Below are 17481 nucleotides of genomic sequence, written 5' to 3'. Positions count from 1 at the left end.
TGTAGTCAACCTCCTTCCCTGGAAACCCAGCTTCAATCAGCTTTTGGATGGAAGGAAAAGGACAAATCTAATGAGAGTGTTGTCACAGTACAAACCCCTCAGGAGGGAGAGCGGCTGGTGCAGAAGTGGGTTCCAAGCCTTCAGTTCTAGATCAGCCAGGCAGACACCTGTGTATATATAGACAAAGCTTCAAACACCACTTCTTCATCACACCTAATGACTGGCTGTGACAAACACCTGTGTTCTCTATTTCTGGCTTTTCCAACAACAATAATATGTGTTTGGATACTCAGTCCTAGTTCTGAATCTCTTCTTAAATGCTAATCTGTTTCTTGTTTCTCCACTATGCAAGGTCAGATAAATGAGAAAGAAAACACTTTACAGTGTTAATTTTGATCCAGATCTAAAATTGTTCATGACTTTTTATTCATTACCTTGATCTCTCCTTTTTATTTTGAGTGATTCAAGGAAACACATCTCTCACATACCCTGGCCCCAACACTAAGAAGGTAATGTTCTTAGAATTAGTCTATTCAAGAACAAAACAAAAAGACCCAAACAAACAAACCAAAAATGGGGCTTCCATTCTCAAGTCCCTTTTTGCCAATGATGCAGTGTACTTAAATCTCTTTACAGGAGCTGCTTCAATGTTAAGCTTTTAGTTGGAAATAAAAAGAGGTTTAGTTAAGGTCAGTGACAATTATTTTCTCAGCACAATAGAAAGGCAGCCCAACCCATTAACCACACTAAAATGGCAGAAACAAACAGTGGGTACAAGTAGGAATAGAAGAATACCTGGAATTGCCAGATTGGAAAGGGGGACGTTGTGGAGGTGAGAAGGGAGTGAGGCCATCCAGTCGGCATTGCAGACCTCCAATGTCTTTGTCCCGCTGGGGTTGGGGGAGCAGATGGTCCCCATTCTGAGTTTCCTTCTTACCTTCCTAAATGCTAGCATCCCTTTCTGTCAGTCAGCTGTTCAAGCTCAGCCCAGTGCCACTCATTCAGCGATCATCATCGCCTAGGTTCTCCAGTATCTCCAGCCACCTTTGTCACGCCAGTCTTGCCCGAAGGCCTTCGTGCCCCAGAAAGACGCGGGGCAAGGACGAGATTCCTTAGCCCCCAGCACCCGCAGTCCCCACGCTCACCGACCCAGCCGCTGTTCCCTTAATCTGATCAGACCCAGCTTCCTTAAACTTCTTACGCTCCCCCTCTGGACCGGGGGAACGTTAGGCCCCTCGAAATAAATCTGACAGAAACTGAACGTCCTACGAGCAGCCACTCCTGGAGCCACTCACACGACAGGTGCCCACACGACACATAGACACGCCGGTGTGTCTATACACTCGTGAGCGCCCGGACGCACCATCCTCAGCTTGATTTACGCTTTTATGAGTGCCACTGGGTTGGCAAATAAGCTGGACCTGCCTGATCTCCCTCCTCCGGCTCCTCCGCACTGCTCCCCCTGCCCTGTGGCTTCCAGAAGGCGCTCAGAAGTGTAACCGGCGGCACCCGGACTCCCGGCGGCCCCGCCCGGCAGTGCCGGGCAGATTTGCCGGGCAAGGCGGCTTGTGATTGGCCGCTGGCAGAGGGCGCTCCGATTGGCCCGCGCCCTCACGGGCTGCCCCTCTGAACGGCGCCCACCCCTCCGCTGCCCGCCCCGACCCCCACATTCTGTTACTCCCGCCTTCCTTCGCTTATAGCAGCCGCAGAGACTGCGGGCAGGGCAACATGCACGCTTGGACGAGTCAGAGCTTGGATCGGACAGGTCTTTCCGCTGGCCTTTTACACTGTCAGCACAGAGGTTAAACGCAACCACACGTTGCCCTCCTTCTTTCCCTTACACACACACACACACACACACACACATACACACACGCACAATGACAATTACCCAGGGAGTATATAACATTTCCAATAAACCATACAGGCAGCAGAAATATGAGAGATAAACAGGCTGAGAAAAGAGCACTATATCATATCTGAATGACAGTATCAAGGATGGTTTGTATTTCAACCATTACCTAATTAAGATTCAGGTACACACTGCTACTGCTAAGTCACTTCAGTCGTGTCCGACTCTGTGCGACCCCGCCCCTAGGATTCTCCAGGCAAGAACACTGGAGTGGGTTGCCATTTCCTTCTCCAATGCGTGAAAGTGAAAAGTGAAAGTGAAGTCGCTCAGTCGTGTCCGACTCCCAGCGACCCCATGCACCACAAGCCCACAAGGCTCCTCCATCCATGGGATTTTCCAGGCGAGAGTACTGGAGTGGGGTGCCATTGCCTTCTCCCAGGTACACACTACGTATTCCCATTTTGCAGAAATGGCAATAATGATACTTTACATTTGTATTGCCTGTTGTTTGGAACCTTCTTCCAAATTCTTTGTCCCATTTGCTCTTCACAGTATCCCTAAAAGTCAGGCAGGGTTGGTGGTAGGTTGGTGGTACGACCCCCTTTTCATATTCGAAATGAAAATCCGGGAGCCTTCTGGGAACAGTTCATGTGGCGGCCCTATTTGGAAATCCCATTTTGGAATAAGATCCTTGAGCCCAGAGGCTTGTGGGCACAGAAACCCATTTTTGTGCTTTCTTCAATATTCCCTACACTCTCAGATGGTCCTTTTCCACGGTGTAAACTATAGGGCCTCTGTAATGATGAGAACTTTATACATAGATAACCACAGGAACACCCTTGGCAAATAGGCAAATGGAGAAAAACAACCAGACCTTGATGGTGGGACCCTGGAGGGTGTCAGGCCAGGCAGCTCCCCAGTGACTCCGGAGGGCTTCCGGGAAAAGGAAACAGCAACTTCTGCCAAAAGCAGACAGAAGGCTCCTGTACAAACAGACCTACAGGTCAGCTGACACTTAATCACTGAATGGCCGCACCTCCTCATCTCCAAGGTAACTACACAGCAGCAAAGCAACTTTCTGTACACTTAACTCTTGCTATATAGTGCCCCCTTTTGACATTTTATTAAATTTCCTCTTCTAGCCTATTACTAACATTCGTTTAAACCTGCTTTTCAGCCTTTTGAGCTGTGTAATAATACCAAAAGTTTTGTTTGTTTCCTGAAGGAGTGAGTGAAAAGTGAAAGTGAAAGTCGGTCAGACGTGTCTGACTCTTTGCAACCCCATGGATTACACAGTCCAGGGAATTCTCCAGGCCTGAATACTGGAGTGTGTAGCTTTTCCCTTCTCCAGGGGATCTTCCCAACCCAGGGGTCAAACCCAGGTCTCCTGCATTGCAGGCGGATTCTTTACCAGCTGAACCACAAGGAAGACTTGGTAATGAAAAGAAAGTCTACACTATTTATCATGCAGCTTCTGATTTTTAGAGAGCACTTCAGTGTAAGTGCTGTACATGTTGGGAATGACTGTCACCTAGCAGTTTTAGTCAATGAAATGCCCCCTCACCCCCACCCCATATTCTTGAAGGAGTATCCCAAGATTTACTTTTGAAATGTCATCTTTTCTGGGCTTCCTTAAATGTACAATTAAAAAAAAAACTCAAACAAAAGCTGCCTAAAGAAAACAAAAAGTGTTCTTTCAGCTTTACCTGGAATGTTAATTTCAATGACTTTTCCCCCTTATTTTTGAGCTCTTAGTGGAAAGAAGGAGCAGAATAAGAACACATTAAACCTTAAACTGAGAGATATCACTGAGAGAGAACAAGAGAAGAGGAACCACTTCAGAATGAGATGTTTTGCACCTCTGGCAGTTTTCAGTCAAAACTACTTAGATTGTGTAAGAAAACATTCAAAAGAAGATAGCGTGCTCTCCATATATTCTTGAGTCAGTCCTGGAAGACATTTTGCAGGTGAAGACACAGCCTCTAGTACAGTACTTGGCATGTAGCATGTGTTCTATAAACATTTGTTAGAAGGAAGGAGATGCTCAGTAAACATGCCCTGCTGGGTTCCAGGTAGTACCTTAGAGCAGTGCTTTTCAACCTTTAATGTGCAAATCAGCCATATTCTGATTGAGTTGGTCTGAGACAGGCCTGAGAGTCTTCATTTCTAACCAGATTCAAGCTGCTTCTGCTGCTCCTGGTTCAGACCACGCTTTGAGTAACAGGGCGTTAGGAAATAAACTCATTTGCTAGGTGGGAATATGCACTGCATTTTCACTCTCTTTTCTGAGGTTTTATAACATTGTAATATCACTTTTATAATGAAAAAATAAACTTGCATTAAAAATCCCAGCTAAGAATTTCTAAGTATTAGAGAATAATTTTTCTGTCATACTGTCTTGGAGACCAAATTACAAGTGGGATTGTTATACTATGCCACATTAGCTTCGGAAAAACCAATTTTAAAATATAGATTAATACCTAGAATATGAATAGTTAATATTTTGTTACATACTATATTATGAAAAAAATTAAGCAGCTGCTTCTGTTGCTGCTGCTGCTGCTAAGTTGCTTCAGTCGTGTCTGACTCTGTGCGACCCCACAGACGGCAGCCCACCAGGCTCCTCCGTCAATGGGATTTTCCAGGCAAGAACACTGGAGTGGGTTGCCATTTCCTTCTCCAGTGCATGAAAGTGAAAAGTGAAAGTGAAGTCGCTCAGTCATGTCCCACTCCTAGCGACCCCATGGACTGCAGCCCACCAGGCTCCTCCATCCATGGGATTTTCCAGGCAAGAGTACTGGGGTAGGGTGCCATTGCCTTCTCTGAAATTAAGCAGAGAGGAGACTAAATTAATAGGAGGATTGAATTTTAAAGCAAGTCCATTTTAATTGACAGTTACAACCAAGGGAGTGTTGATCCTGTGCAAATCATTTTGATAAGTGCTAGGAATGGAGGAAAAGTTAAAAGCTGGCATATGATGAACGTCAGATAATATATAATCCAGAAGAAAAGAGAATCAAATATGTGAATGTCAAAATGTAATGTGAGGCTGAATGAGGGGTAATAATAATAGAGGTGCATGTGGAGGACAACTACATTTTGATGGGGGAAGGGCCAAGATTTGCATTAAAGAGAAGGTGGCATTTCAAGCCAGGTCTGGAATTCTGAGAAGAGTTTCTACAAGTGGAAAATGGGTGGAGGGCTTTGGTGCATGAAACAGATTGTATAGCTGGGAAAACATAAGCAAAGCTATGACAATGAATGTGAGATATGAGAAACAGATAACACTCGAGGGATACATGGAAAATAGAACTCATTTACTCTCGTTGGACCATCACAAGAGCTCAATGAGTTAAATACTCTTCCTAGCCCCATTTGACAAAGGACACTGACGCTTAGAGGCTACATAGCTCTGCCCTAGAGCTCATAGCTAGTGGCAGAACTGTGACCCCAGTCTCCTGATCATTGTGCCAATGGCTTCTCATCATATGTTACCTATTATTATTGCAAACCTGGTAAAGGATGTTTAAGACCACAGTATGTTAAAGAGTTCGGACTTCCTTTTTTACAGATAAAAGGGGCCATTGCAAGTTTTTGAGGAGAGAAAAATGATCCATACTGTATATAGAAGATAAGGCCAGCATAATGAAGAATTGTTAGAGAAATACAGTCATTTGGGTAAGTTATTGAAATCAGTTATTTAAGCAGGAAAAAAGTGAAAAAGCATGCAGAAACTCTGGTGCACAGAGCACCTTTGAAACTTTGGTGCTTGTTTCTTGGTTCTCACTTCTTATCTCCAAGGACCTATAACTCAAGGGCCACAGTAGACAGCCTGACTTCCTCTGGGATTATTTTCATCACTTGAAATTCTCATCAAAATGTTCATCAATTAATCAAACCTGTTTCTCCGAATACATCTTTAACTTTTATTTTCTTTTCTGGAATTGTTTTTCTCCATTACTTGATTAAGGACCCTACTGAATTCCTGAAGAGGTGACTGCAGGCTTTGTCCTGTCTTGGAGGCTACATTATTTTGGAAATGTTAAAGACGGTTCATTTTCTTTGGAATCATTTCAAAAGTGAACACTGATGGTCCCAGAGCAAACGGCTTGTCCTTTGGATATGTCTGGTTGGCAGGGCAAGATGGCCTGGGTCTTGCTTGACTGAAGGCACCCTAAGAGCTTCAGAGGAAACATGTCAACTTAATGATGCTGAGGCTGAGGCTGGCTCCGGCCCCCACTTCCAAGACCCTGTGTTACCTTCTCTCTCAGGCTGTGTGCTTAATGGGAAAGGAACGGCCCAAAGAGCATTACAACCAGGCATGTGTTTGTTCCAGGGACATGGTCTGGAGGTGGGAGTTTGTACGATGCTTTGAGTTCCACAGTGATGCCTCATTCATGACTTTTTTTCCTGGCTGGAGGATGTGGTGAGGGTGAGGAATTGAAATGATGAGCCAGATAAATGAAAGAGGAAATGGAGTGTAAGCCTGCTTTGCTTTGCGCCTTATACCAGCAGTTTATCTCTAGTCATTCTCAGCCCCATTTCCCCAATACAGTCTCCCAAAACAATGTGATAAGGATCAGAATAGAGTGAAGAAATGTCCCCAATATGGGCAGTGCTGGGGACATGATGACAACAGCAACAATTACCTTCAGGAAGAGTGACATCATTGTAGCAGCTCGGGACATTCAGGAGCCTCTGTGGAGAGTCGTCACGAAGCACACTGCCTTGTGGACGTGTATGATACACCTCAGACATTCCTGACATGAGGAATGAGTTAGGACCTGGGGGTCAGTCATTTTGTTGATTTGGGCTAGAGCCAGAGACCTCGTGGTTGTGACCCAGACCCAGGTGAGTGTCTTTAAGAACTTGAGTAAGGAGCGGCAGCAGCTTAAACAGGAATTGTCCATATGTGGCTCCACCTTGTGCCTACCTGGTATTTGTGGTCAACAACCAGGATTCTGTAACAAGACAAGAGTGAGTGTATGTAGCAGTACCAGCCCTGAGATTTTTCCTCCAGATGTGAAAGCTTGGTGATCAGGAAGAGCCTCTGAGCCTCTCTGTCTTTTTTTTTTTTTTAAGATAATTTTACTTATTTATTTATTTAGGCTGTGCTGAGTCTTTCCTGCTGTGTGAGCTCTTTCTAGTTCTCTGGCTGTGAGGAGTGAGGGTTATTCTCTAGTGCAGTGCATGGGCTTCTCATTGCCATGGCTTGTCTCGTTGCGGAGCGCAGGCTCTATGATGTGTGGGCTCCACGGCTGTGGCACACAACACGGGTTTAGTTGCTTCGTGACATGTGGGATCTTCCAGGATCAGGGTTTGAACCTGTGTCTCCTGCGTTGGCTGGCAGATTCTTTGCCACTATGCCACCAGGGAAGTCTGCATCTCTGCGTTTTTTTATTTACTAGACATCAAGTGTTTCTGATATATTTAAATATTTCCTTTAACAACACATGTTTGCTATAATACTTTTGAGAGAAGCTAAATAACAAATGATGATTGCAAAATTAGTTCAATGTCCATTTATTCCTTCTAGCACACCATATTCCTGCAGCCTCTTCCATTCTCCCTTCCCACCCACCCCTTTCACTAAAAAAAAATGTAATTGAGGGAAGCTCCACATCTTTATCTTTCCAGTTAGCTTGTTTTTGCTTAGCCAAGTCAATGCTTTTTGTTAGCTAGTTAGCTATAAAGTGCCTGATTTAATATGTTATGGAGCCACCTTCTGGTAGTAAAGGCACACTTCATGCGTATAGTAAGTTCCCTTTCAGTTACCCTAAAAAAAAAATGTCTCCACATCACCAGCACCAATAGAACAGCTGGGAACTTACTAAATACAGACTCCTGGTTCACACTCCAACCCTACTGAATCAGATCCCCTGGGGGTGGCATCTTTTTTTCTGTCTTTAAAAAAAGCTCCCCAGGGGATTTTTATGTCTCACATGCTTTAGATCAACACTTTGGCATATCAATCAATTTCTTAAAAAAAAAAAAGTTAGGATAGGTAGAATGGCAGTTCTTACCCACGTTGTGTATAAGTTTAAGTGATTAGTGAAAAATATTTCGGTTTAACTGGCAGGAAAACCATCCGCTATCTCTACTTACCCCACCCCAAGGTTCTTGGAATTATCCAAGTGGCATCAGTTGTTAGCATGTGTGTGCACGCTGGTAGGCATCTTCATCATCACTTGACCTTCCATCACAATTAGTATGACCTCTGTACATTTGTTATTCATTTGGCAAATAATGACCTGATTCCACATTTTGATTTGCTGACATCATTTGGAAATACCATGTTGCCACATCACCTGAATGGTAAACAACATGTTAATTGACAGCAGATATTATCATTCCCTCCCAATCTTATTATTAAAATTATAAGTTTACAAAAACAACTTCAACCAACACAAATAAACCTTTTTTAAAAACAAAGTAAATAAAATAACCAATCGTTAGTATTTTCCCCTTATCCACTCTCTCAATATTAGGTTGTAGTCAAAACTCTTAGTATGTTTCTTGGCTTTTTGAAGATTTGGTTTCAGAGAATTCTGATCTGCAGAAATCTCTGCAGCTAACCTTCCACCTCAACTACGTCTTGATGCACCCTTCCTAAACTGTGCCCACAGCTGCTGCTTCCTTTTAGTAGCAAAAATAGAGAAAGTAAAATTTACCTCGCACGTTTTTCTGTTTCATGTGTGCATGCTAAGTCACTTCAGTCGTGTCCGACTGACCCTTGGATTGTAGCCCACCAGGCTCCTCTGTCCATGGGATTTTCCAGGCAAGACTACTGGAGTGGGTTGCCGTGTGCCCTCCTCCAGGGGATCTTCCCGACCCAGGGATTGAATCCAAGGTTCTCATGTCTCCTGCATTGGCAGGGGGATTATTTAGCACTAGCACCACCTGGAAAATCCCTTTCTGTTTCAGCCAAGTCAGAGTTCTCGAAGTCAGAGTTTGGCATAATAATGAAGTAGGGAGGAAATGAGTCCCTAAGACTGGAAGCATCCAAGCCAAGTTAACAATAAGACAGGGAGGTGGTGAAAACTTCGATGGAAGATTGAACTACGTGAGCTTTATGCTCCTTCCAATCATATTCTGCTTTTCCCCTTCTCTGAATATAAAGCTGTATCTTTACACACTGAAGCCATTCATCCCTCCCCTCTTTATTACACTGTTTTACTCAAATCTTTTACTTCTTTTGCTGGACTTGAGACTACTGGAATATCTTTTCTAGAAATATGAAACCAAAGTTCTAAAATCATGCTGCTACCAGCATAAACTTGAGTTGTGATTTGGGGAGTGGTTTTATAATAAAGTCTTTATATTAGTTATACACTCTAGCCTCTGCTCAAGGCCAAAACTCAAAATTTTCTCTACTCCTTCCCCATATTCAACACCTAGGATGAAATGCTCTGATCTCAGGAAGCCAGTCCTAGAAAATACTTAGTGAAGTTCTCAGCATGGGGAGTATGAATGGCCAGGATGGGAGTCATCTCTGGTGTTTCCAGCGCCTCAGTCCTGGTGGGACTGGTGTGTGTGTGTGGTCCGAGGGCAGAACTCCTCAACTCTTCCACCTGAGGTGCCCTGACCCTAGAGAAGGGTATGTTCATACTGCCAGAGCCCCTGTGGTAATCATTCATCCTGGCATTTCTTTCAACTTGAATGTTTTTTTTTCTTACAAATTCATTCAAATTTTGCATATATGAACAGCTAAAACAGCTCAATAACAACAACAACAAAAGCCCAAAACTCAATGAACAAAGAAGGGCAGAAGACTTAGGTAGATCTTTGTCCAAGGAAGACACAGATGGCCAATAAACACATGAAAAGATGCTCAACATTGCTAATTACTAGGGAAATGCAAAATAAAACCACAATAAGGAACCACCATACACTGCTCAGATTGGCCATCATTAAAAAATCTACAAATAACAAATGCTAGAGAGGATGTGGAGGAAAGGGAGCCCTCCTATACTGTCAGTGGGAGTGTAAATTTGTGTAGCCACTATGGAAAACAGCATGGAGATGTCTCAAAAAACTGAAAATGGAGCTGCCATATGATCCAGCAATCCCACTCCTGGGCATATATTCAAAGAAAACCATAATTTGAAAATACACATGCTTCCTGGTGTTCACTGCTGAACAATTTTCAATAACCAAGACATGAAGCAACCTAAATGTCACTAACAGATGAACAGATAAATAAGATATGGTGTGTGTGTGTGTGTATATATATATATACACAATAGAATATTACTCAGCATCACTGACTCGATGGACATGAGTCTGAGTGAACTCCGGGAATTGGTGATGGACAGGGAGGCCTGGCGTGCTGTGATTCATGGGGTCGCAAAGAGTCAGACACGACTGAGCAACTGATCTGATCTGATCTGATCTGATATAAAGGAATGAAATAATGCCATTTTCAGCAGCATGAATGGACCCAGAGATGATCATACTAAGTCAGAAAGACAAATACCACATGATATCACTTATATGTGGAATCTAAAATATGAAACAGATGAATTTATTTATAAGACAGAAACAGACTCACAGACATAAAGAACAGACTTGCAGTTGCCAAGGGGAATGGGGGTGGTGGAGGGATGGATTGGGAGTTTAGGATTAGTGGATGTAAACTATTACAGATAGAAGGGATAAACAACAAGGTCCCATTGTATAGCACAGGGAAATATATTCAAATTCTGTAATAAACCATAATGGAAAAGAATATGAAAAAGACTATATATATGTATATAACTGAATAACTTTGTTATATACCCAAAACTAAGACAATATTGTGAATCAACTATATTTGAATAAAAAACTGATTTTGTTGTACATCTATTCAGATCAGATCAGTCGCTCAGTCATGTCTGACTCTTTGCGACCCCATGAATCGCAGCACGCCAGGCCTCCCTGTCCATCACCAACTCCCGGAGTTCACCCAGACTCACGTCCATCGAGTCAGTGATGCCATCCAGCCATCTCATCCTCTGTCGTCCCCTTCTCCTCCTGCCCCCAATCCCTCCCAGCATCACAGTCTTTTCCAACGAGTCAACTTTTCACATGAGGTGGCCAAAGTACTGGAGTTTCAGCTTTAGCATCATTCCTTCCAAAGAAATCCCAGGGCTGATCTCCTTCAGAATGGACTGGTTGGCTCTCCTTGCAGTCCAAGGGACTCTCAAGAGTCTTCTCCAACACCACAGTTCAAAAGCATCAATTCTTCAGCGCTCAGCCTTCTTCACAGTCCAACTCTCACATCTATACATGACCACTGGAAAAACCATAGCCTTGACTAGACATCTATCACACTTGAATAAAACTGATGATCTAGTTTTCTCTGGTGACTTTGAATCCCTCTGGCACACATCCGTATCAATGGGCATTCATGACCCCTAACATGAGAGTCTCAGGTCTGAGGGAAAGGCATGAAGAGTCTTATTAGACATAGCAAAGCTCTTGGTTCCCTCATGCTCTGATCCAGTTCAGCAAGGTGGAAGACTGTTGCGTGGATTTCAGACAAAACTGGAATTAGTATCCATCCGCCCAAACTGTGGGCAACATGGAGCAACAGCAGTTGGAGAATCAATGACATAGGCCGAATTTCTCTGGCCATTAGAAACAGGACTATCTCCTTAAAGTAAGAGAGGACCAAAAATTCCTACCTAAGACTTAACTCTTTGCTCTTGATCAGGAAAAATCTTCACTTGCAGAATTCCCAAGACTATTCTTTGATCTCTGTTCGTTTCCAAGGCAAACCATTCAATATCACAGTAATCCATATGCCCCAACCATTAACGCTGAAGAAGTTGAAGTTGAACGGTTCTATGAAGACCTACAAGACCTTTTAGAACTAATACCCAAAAAAGATATCCTTTTCATTATAGGGGACTGGAATGCAAAAGTAGGAAGTCAAGAAACACCTGGAGTAACAGGCAAATTTGGCCTTGGAATATGGAATGAAGCAGGGCAAAGACTAATAGAGTTTTGCCAAGAAAATGCACTGGTCATAACAAACACCCTCTTCCAACAACACAAGAGAAGACTCTATACATGGACATCACCAGATGGTCAACACGGAAATCAGATTGATTATATTCTTTGCAGCCAAAGATGGAGAAGCTCTATACAGTCAGCAAAAACAATACCAGGAGCTGACTGTGGCTCAGACCATGAACTCCTTATTGCCAAATTCAGACTTAAATTGAAGACAGTAGGGAAAACCACTAGACCATTCAGGTATGACCTAAATCAAATCCCTTATGATTATACAGTGGAAATGAGAAATAGATTTAAGGGACTAGATCTGATAGATAGAGTGCCTGATGAACTATGGAATGAGGTTCGTAACATTGTACAGGAGACAGGGATCAAGACCATTTCCATAGAAAAGAAATGCAAAAAAGCAAAATGGCTGTCTGGGGAGGCCTTACAAATAGCTGTGAAAAGAAGAGAAGCGAAAAGCAAAGGAGAAAAGGAAAGATATAAACATCTGAATGCAGAGTTCCAAAGAATAGCAAGAAGAGATAAGAAAGCCTTCTTCAGCAATCAGTGCAAAGAAATAGAGGAAAACAACAGAATGGGAAAGACTAGGGATCTCTTCAAGAAAATCAGAGATACCAAAGGAACATTTCATGCAAAGATGAGCTTGATAAAGGACAGAAATGGTATGGACCTAACAGAAGCAGAAGATATTAAGAAGAGATGACAAGAATACACAGAAGAACTGTACAAAAAAGATCTTCATGACCCAGATAATCACGATGGTGTGATCACTGACCTAGAGCCAGACATCCTGGAATGTGAAGTCAAGTGGGCCTTAGAAAGCATCACTACGAACAAAGCTAGTGGAGGTGATGGAATTCCAGTTGAGCTATTTCAAATCCTGAAAGATGATGCTGTGAAAGTGCTGCACTCAATATGCCAGCATATTTGGAAAACTCAGCAGTGGCCACAGGACTGGAAAAGGTCAGTTTTCATTCCAATCCCAAAGAAAGGCAATGCCAAAGAATGCTCAAACTACCGCACAATTGCACTCATCTCACACGCTAGCAAAGTAATGCTCAAAATTCTCCAAGCCAGGCTTCAGCAATACATGAACCGTGAACTTCCTGATGTTCAAGCTGGTTTTAGAAAAGGCAGAGGAACCAGAGGTCAAATTGCCAACATCCGCTGGATCATAGAAAAAGCAAGAGAGTTCCAGAAAAACATCTATTTCTGCTTTATTGACTATGCCAAAGCCTTTGACTGTGTGGATCACAATAAACTGTGGAAAATTCTGAAAGAGATGGGAATACCAGACCACCTGATCTGCCTCTTGAGAAATCTGTATGCAGGTCAGGAAGCAACAGTTAGAACTGGACATGGAACAACAGACTGGTTCCAAACAGGAAAAGGAGTACTTCAAGGCTGTATATTGTCACCCTGTTTATTTAACTTATATGCAGAGTACATCATGAGAAATGCTGGACTGGAATTCTGGACTGAAATGCTGGACTGATTCCACACAAGCTGGAATCAAGATTGCCAGGAGAAATATCAATAACCTCAGATATGCAGATGACACCACCCTTGTGGCAGAAAGTGAAGAGGAACTCAAAAGCCTCTTGATGAAAGTGAAAGTGGAGAGTGAAAAAGTTGGCTTAAAGCTCACCATTCAGAAAACGAAGATCATGGCATATGGTCCCATCACCTCATGGGAAATAGATGGGGAAACAGTGGAAACAGTGTCAGACTTTATTTTTCTGGGCTCCAAAATCACTACAGATGGTGACTGCGGCCATGAAATTAAAAGACGCTTACTCCTTGGAAGGAAAGTTATGACCAACCTAGATAGCAAATTCAAAAGCGGAGACATTACTTTGCCAACAAAGGTCCGTCTAGTCAAGGCTATGGTTTTTTCTGTGGTCATGTATGGATGTGAGATTTGGACTGTGAAGAAGGCTGAGCACCGAAGAATTGAGGCTTTTGAACTGTAGTGTTGAAGAAGACTCTTGAGAGTCCCTTGGACTGCAAGGAGATCCAACCAGTCCATTCTGAAGGAGATCAGCCCTGGGATTTCTTTGGAAGGAATGATGCTAAAGCTGAAACTCCAGTACTTTGGCCACCTCATGCGAAGAGTTGACACATTGGAAAAGACTGTGATGCTGGGAGGGATTGGGGGCAGGAGGAGAAGGGGACGACAGAGGATGAGATGGCTGGATGGCATCACTGACTCGATGGACGTGAGTCTGGGTGAACTCCGGGAGTTGGTGATGGACAGGGAGGCCTGGCGTGCTGCAATTCATGGGGTCGCAAAGAGTCAGACACGACTGAGCGACTGATCTGATCTGATTCTTTGATCTGCTGAGATCTGTTCAGACCATGGATCCTCACCTGGGTAATTGGTGTTTTTTTTTTTTTTTTCTTCTTCTTCCAGTTTTACTGAGATAATTGACATATAATATTGTGTAAGTTTAAGATGTACAGACTTGATACATATATATGCTGGAAAATGTTCACTACAATAAGGTTAGTTTATACGTCCCTTGCCTCACATAATTACATTTTGTTGTTGTTGTTTTGGTGACAAAATTTAACATCAGTTTCTTTTAGCAAGTTTCAAACATGTAATTGCTATACGGTACTACATAAACTGGACTTCCCAAGTAGCGCTAGTGATAAAGAATCCCCCTGCCAATGCAGGAGATGTAAGACATGAGGCTTCGATCTTTGGGTTGGGAAGATCCCCTGGAGGAGGGCATGGCAACCCTCTCCAGTATCCTTGCCTGGAGAATTCCATGGACAGAGGAGCCTGGTGGGCTACTGTCCATGGGATTGCAGAGTCGGACATGACTGAAATGACTTAGCACGCACTGCATAGTCACTCTGCTGTTCTTTGGATTCTCTAGAACTTACACCTCTTGTAACTGGAAGTTTGTGCCCTTTGACAAATGTCTCCTCATCCACGCCCCTCCCCTCCCCTGTATACTTATTTTGGTGTCTGTATACTTATTTTAGTTTTCACTGGTTCCCTGGATCTGGCTTTTTCTCTGTACCTGTGGATAATCTGACTGATTACACCAAAGAGAAACTTTAAAACTGACCCAGAAACCTATTCAATCTAAAGCATCAGTCAAACTACCCAGATTGAAGCTCTGGTCTCCTCTAATCTGACAATAAGAACGTTTTGAAGAATGTATTTTTCAAGTGGATGGTGTGAGACATGGAGTAAAAAAATCCCATAAATCTCAGCCCACCAGATTGAGTGAGAGACTGTCACTTGTTTTAGCTTAGTTCTCTGTTCGGCTGACATTTTTCTTTCTCCTCTTCGCTCATTTGCCACCTCCTGTCACTTACTCATACCATATGTAATTGAGCACTAACTTATCCCAGACATTGCCCTCGCTCTGGGGTTGCTGAGCTGTGTAAAGTAACCTCACACTCCTGAGGACATTCCAGTCTAACAGAGGAGATCATGGCCTGCATTTCCTTGACTGCGAGTTTCGATTTGAACATGCCACCAAAGCAGCACAACAGACTAGAAAGTTTGGTCTTGGTGAGATAGAGTATCTTTACGTATTTATTGACTAAACATACAATGGTCCAGCTGTTTACTAAAAATTTGAGACATGGATAAAGTTCTGTAGTAGGAGGGGAAGTGGCTGCTGGGTCTTCTGCTTGGGGAGCCTCCAGTAGGAAGGCTGAACGGGAGCTGCATCATCCCTCACTGCCTTGTGTGCGGCATCTTGCACAGGGACTGCTTTGACTTTGAACTGTTCCCACGATTTCTGCTGAGGTGTCAACAGAAAACACTGCTTAAGGGTTTAGTAGGAACCAAAGTTTCTCTCTTCAGTTGAATTCTTCAAGGTGAATTTGGGAAAGACAGCTTAGTCTCTTTTGATATAAAGTGGTTTAATGGTGAGAGGAAAAGTTTACCCTGGAGTTCTAGGGAAATAAAAGAATTCTATTCATTTCCTTAAGAAAGAAAAATTGATTGAAGTTTTGGGGGCTCCCAGCCAGTACCTAAGGCAGAGTAAGCAAGCCCAGAAATGCAACAAAAACACTGAATTTGCAGGATGAATCCTCATTGATATTTGCCTGAACTTTGAGATTAAGCAACATTTAGGAATAGAGAAAGAAAACTCCCTCGAATAAACAGATCTTTGCATCTTGTCATATTGTCTAAGGGTTGCCATGTTTGAAAAAATAGGCTGGTTTTGAGTCAAATCAAGCATTATTTATGTGTGCTAAGTCACTTCAGTCGTGTCTGATCATTTTTTAGGGTCTTACTTAAGCACTTTTTTCTTAAAACTTTATATTTGGAAATATATTCAAACTTCAAAAATGTTTGCAAAAATAAAAAGAGTAAAAAAAAAAAAAAAACCCACATATCCCCTTTACCTCGATTCATCTATTGTTAACATTTTTATCATCTGCTTTTCTCTCTCTCTGCATGTATATGTACATATGCATGCATGTATCTATGGATATATGCATACATATGCACGTACCCACTTGGGAGTAAGTTATATATACTTTATGGCAGTTTACTCTAAATACTTCAGTGTGTATTTCCTGAGAATAGGAATATTCTCTTACATAACCAGAGTAGAGTTATTGATACTTTTATCTAGTCTTCTGCCCATATTCCAATTTTGTCAGCTGATCTGGCAAATGTCAGCTCTGATTTTCCAGATTTCCTTTGTAGTTTTAACCCCTCCAGAAAAGGATCCAGGCTAAAGTTGTGTGTGCATGCTCAGTCGCTAGTCGTGTCCAACTCTTTGCGACCCTATGGACTATATAGCCCACCAGGCTCCTCTGTCCATGGGATTCTCCAGGCAAGAATACTGGAGTGGGTTTCCATTCCCTTCTCCACGGGATCTTTATCCTCGGTCTCATGTTCCTGCATTGGCAGGCGGGTTCTTTACCACTAGCGCCACCTGGTGGCAATGAATTGCCATGTCTTTTAACATTTGTTCTGGGATATTTTTAAAGCCCCTTTTTTGGCCTTTAGACATTTCTCATTTTGTGTCTATCTGATGTTGCTTTGTGACTGGATTCAGCTTATTCATTCTCTGCCTTAATGCTGCAAATGGAATAGTGTGTCCCCCCAAGGGTATAAAATCTGAAGGAGCAGATGTTCATCTGTCCCTCACTGAAGTTAATTTTGATCACGGGTCAAATTGTTTAATTTCTCCACTACATAATTGCTGTTTCTTTTCCCTCTCTTGTAACTAATAAGCATACTTCAGGGAGACCATTTTGAGGCCATGCAAATACCTTGATTATCACGAAAATATCCTCCTTATTTAGTATTTGTCAATGAATCTAGCCTGATTTGATCTTTACTATAATGATTACAAAATAATGACTTTCCAACTCCAGCACTCTATATTTACGAAACAGTTCTCAGCATTCTACTGTAGGCAAAAGCTCTCTCTTTCCCCTTCCTTCCTCCCTCCCTCCCTTCCTCCTGTCTCTCTAGATCTCTCTCTTCCTATGTATCTGCTATAAGGATTTATGAATTCTTACTTTTTTCAGTGGCTTCTAATTCATTAGTATACGTAATTATATTGGCATTCAAATTGTCCTATGTCTGTAGGAGTAGGAGACTTCAAGGTGACTCCTGCATCCTTCTAACATACCCT

At 42.7% G+C, this 17481-nt stretch overlaps 1 protein-coding gene across 2 annotated transcripts in view; it reads right to left on the bottom strand.

Annotated features, from left to right (window-relative positions):
- PLCXD2 (phosphatidylinositol specific phospholipase C X domain containing 2) overlaps positions 1-1533 on the bottom strand; it is a 56788-nt gene extending 55255 nt beyond the window's left edge. The window contains exon 1 of one of the 2 annotated variants that reach the window (XR_003506584.1): positions 796-1532. Coding sequence is in view for 1 of the 2 variants with exons in the window: in XM_027516520.1 (XP_027372321.1) it covers positions 796-955 (160 nt within the window). In the remaining variant the exon portion in view is untranslated. Of the gene's footprint in view, positions 1-795 lie in introns of both variants that reach the window. The other variant, XM_027516520.1, reaches the window with a different exon arrangement.
- Positions 1534-17481: the final 15948 nt, after the last annotated feature.

This window comes from Bos indicus x Bos taurus, chromosome 1 (genome assembly GCF_003369695.1).
Source record: "Bos indicus x Bos taurus breed Angus x Brahman F1 hybrid chromosome 1, Bos_hybrid_MaternalHap_v2.0, whole genome shotgun sequence".
NCBI classification, from domain to species: Eukaryota; Metazoa; Chordata; class Mammalia; order Artiodactyla; family Bovidae; genus Bos; species Bos indicus x Bos taurus.
The sequence above is the reverse complement of the archived record's forward strand: the minus strand, read 5'-3'. Positions and strand labels throughout refer to the sequence as shown.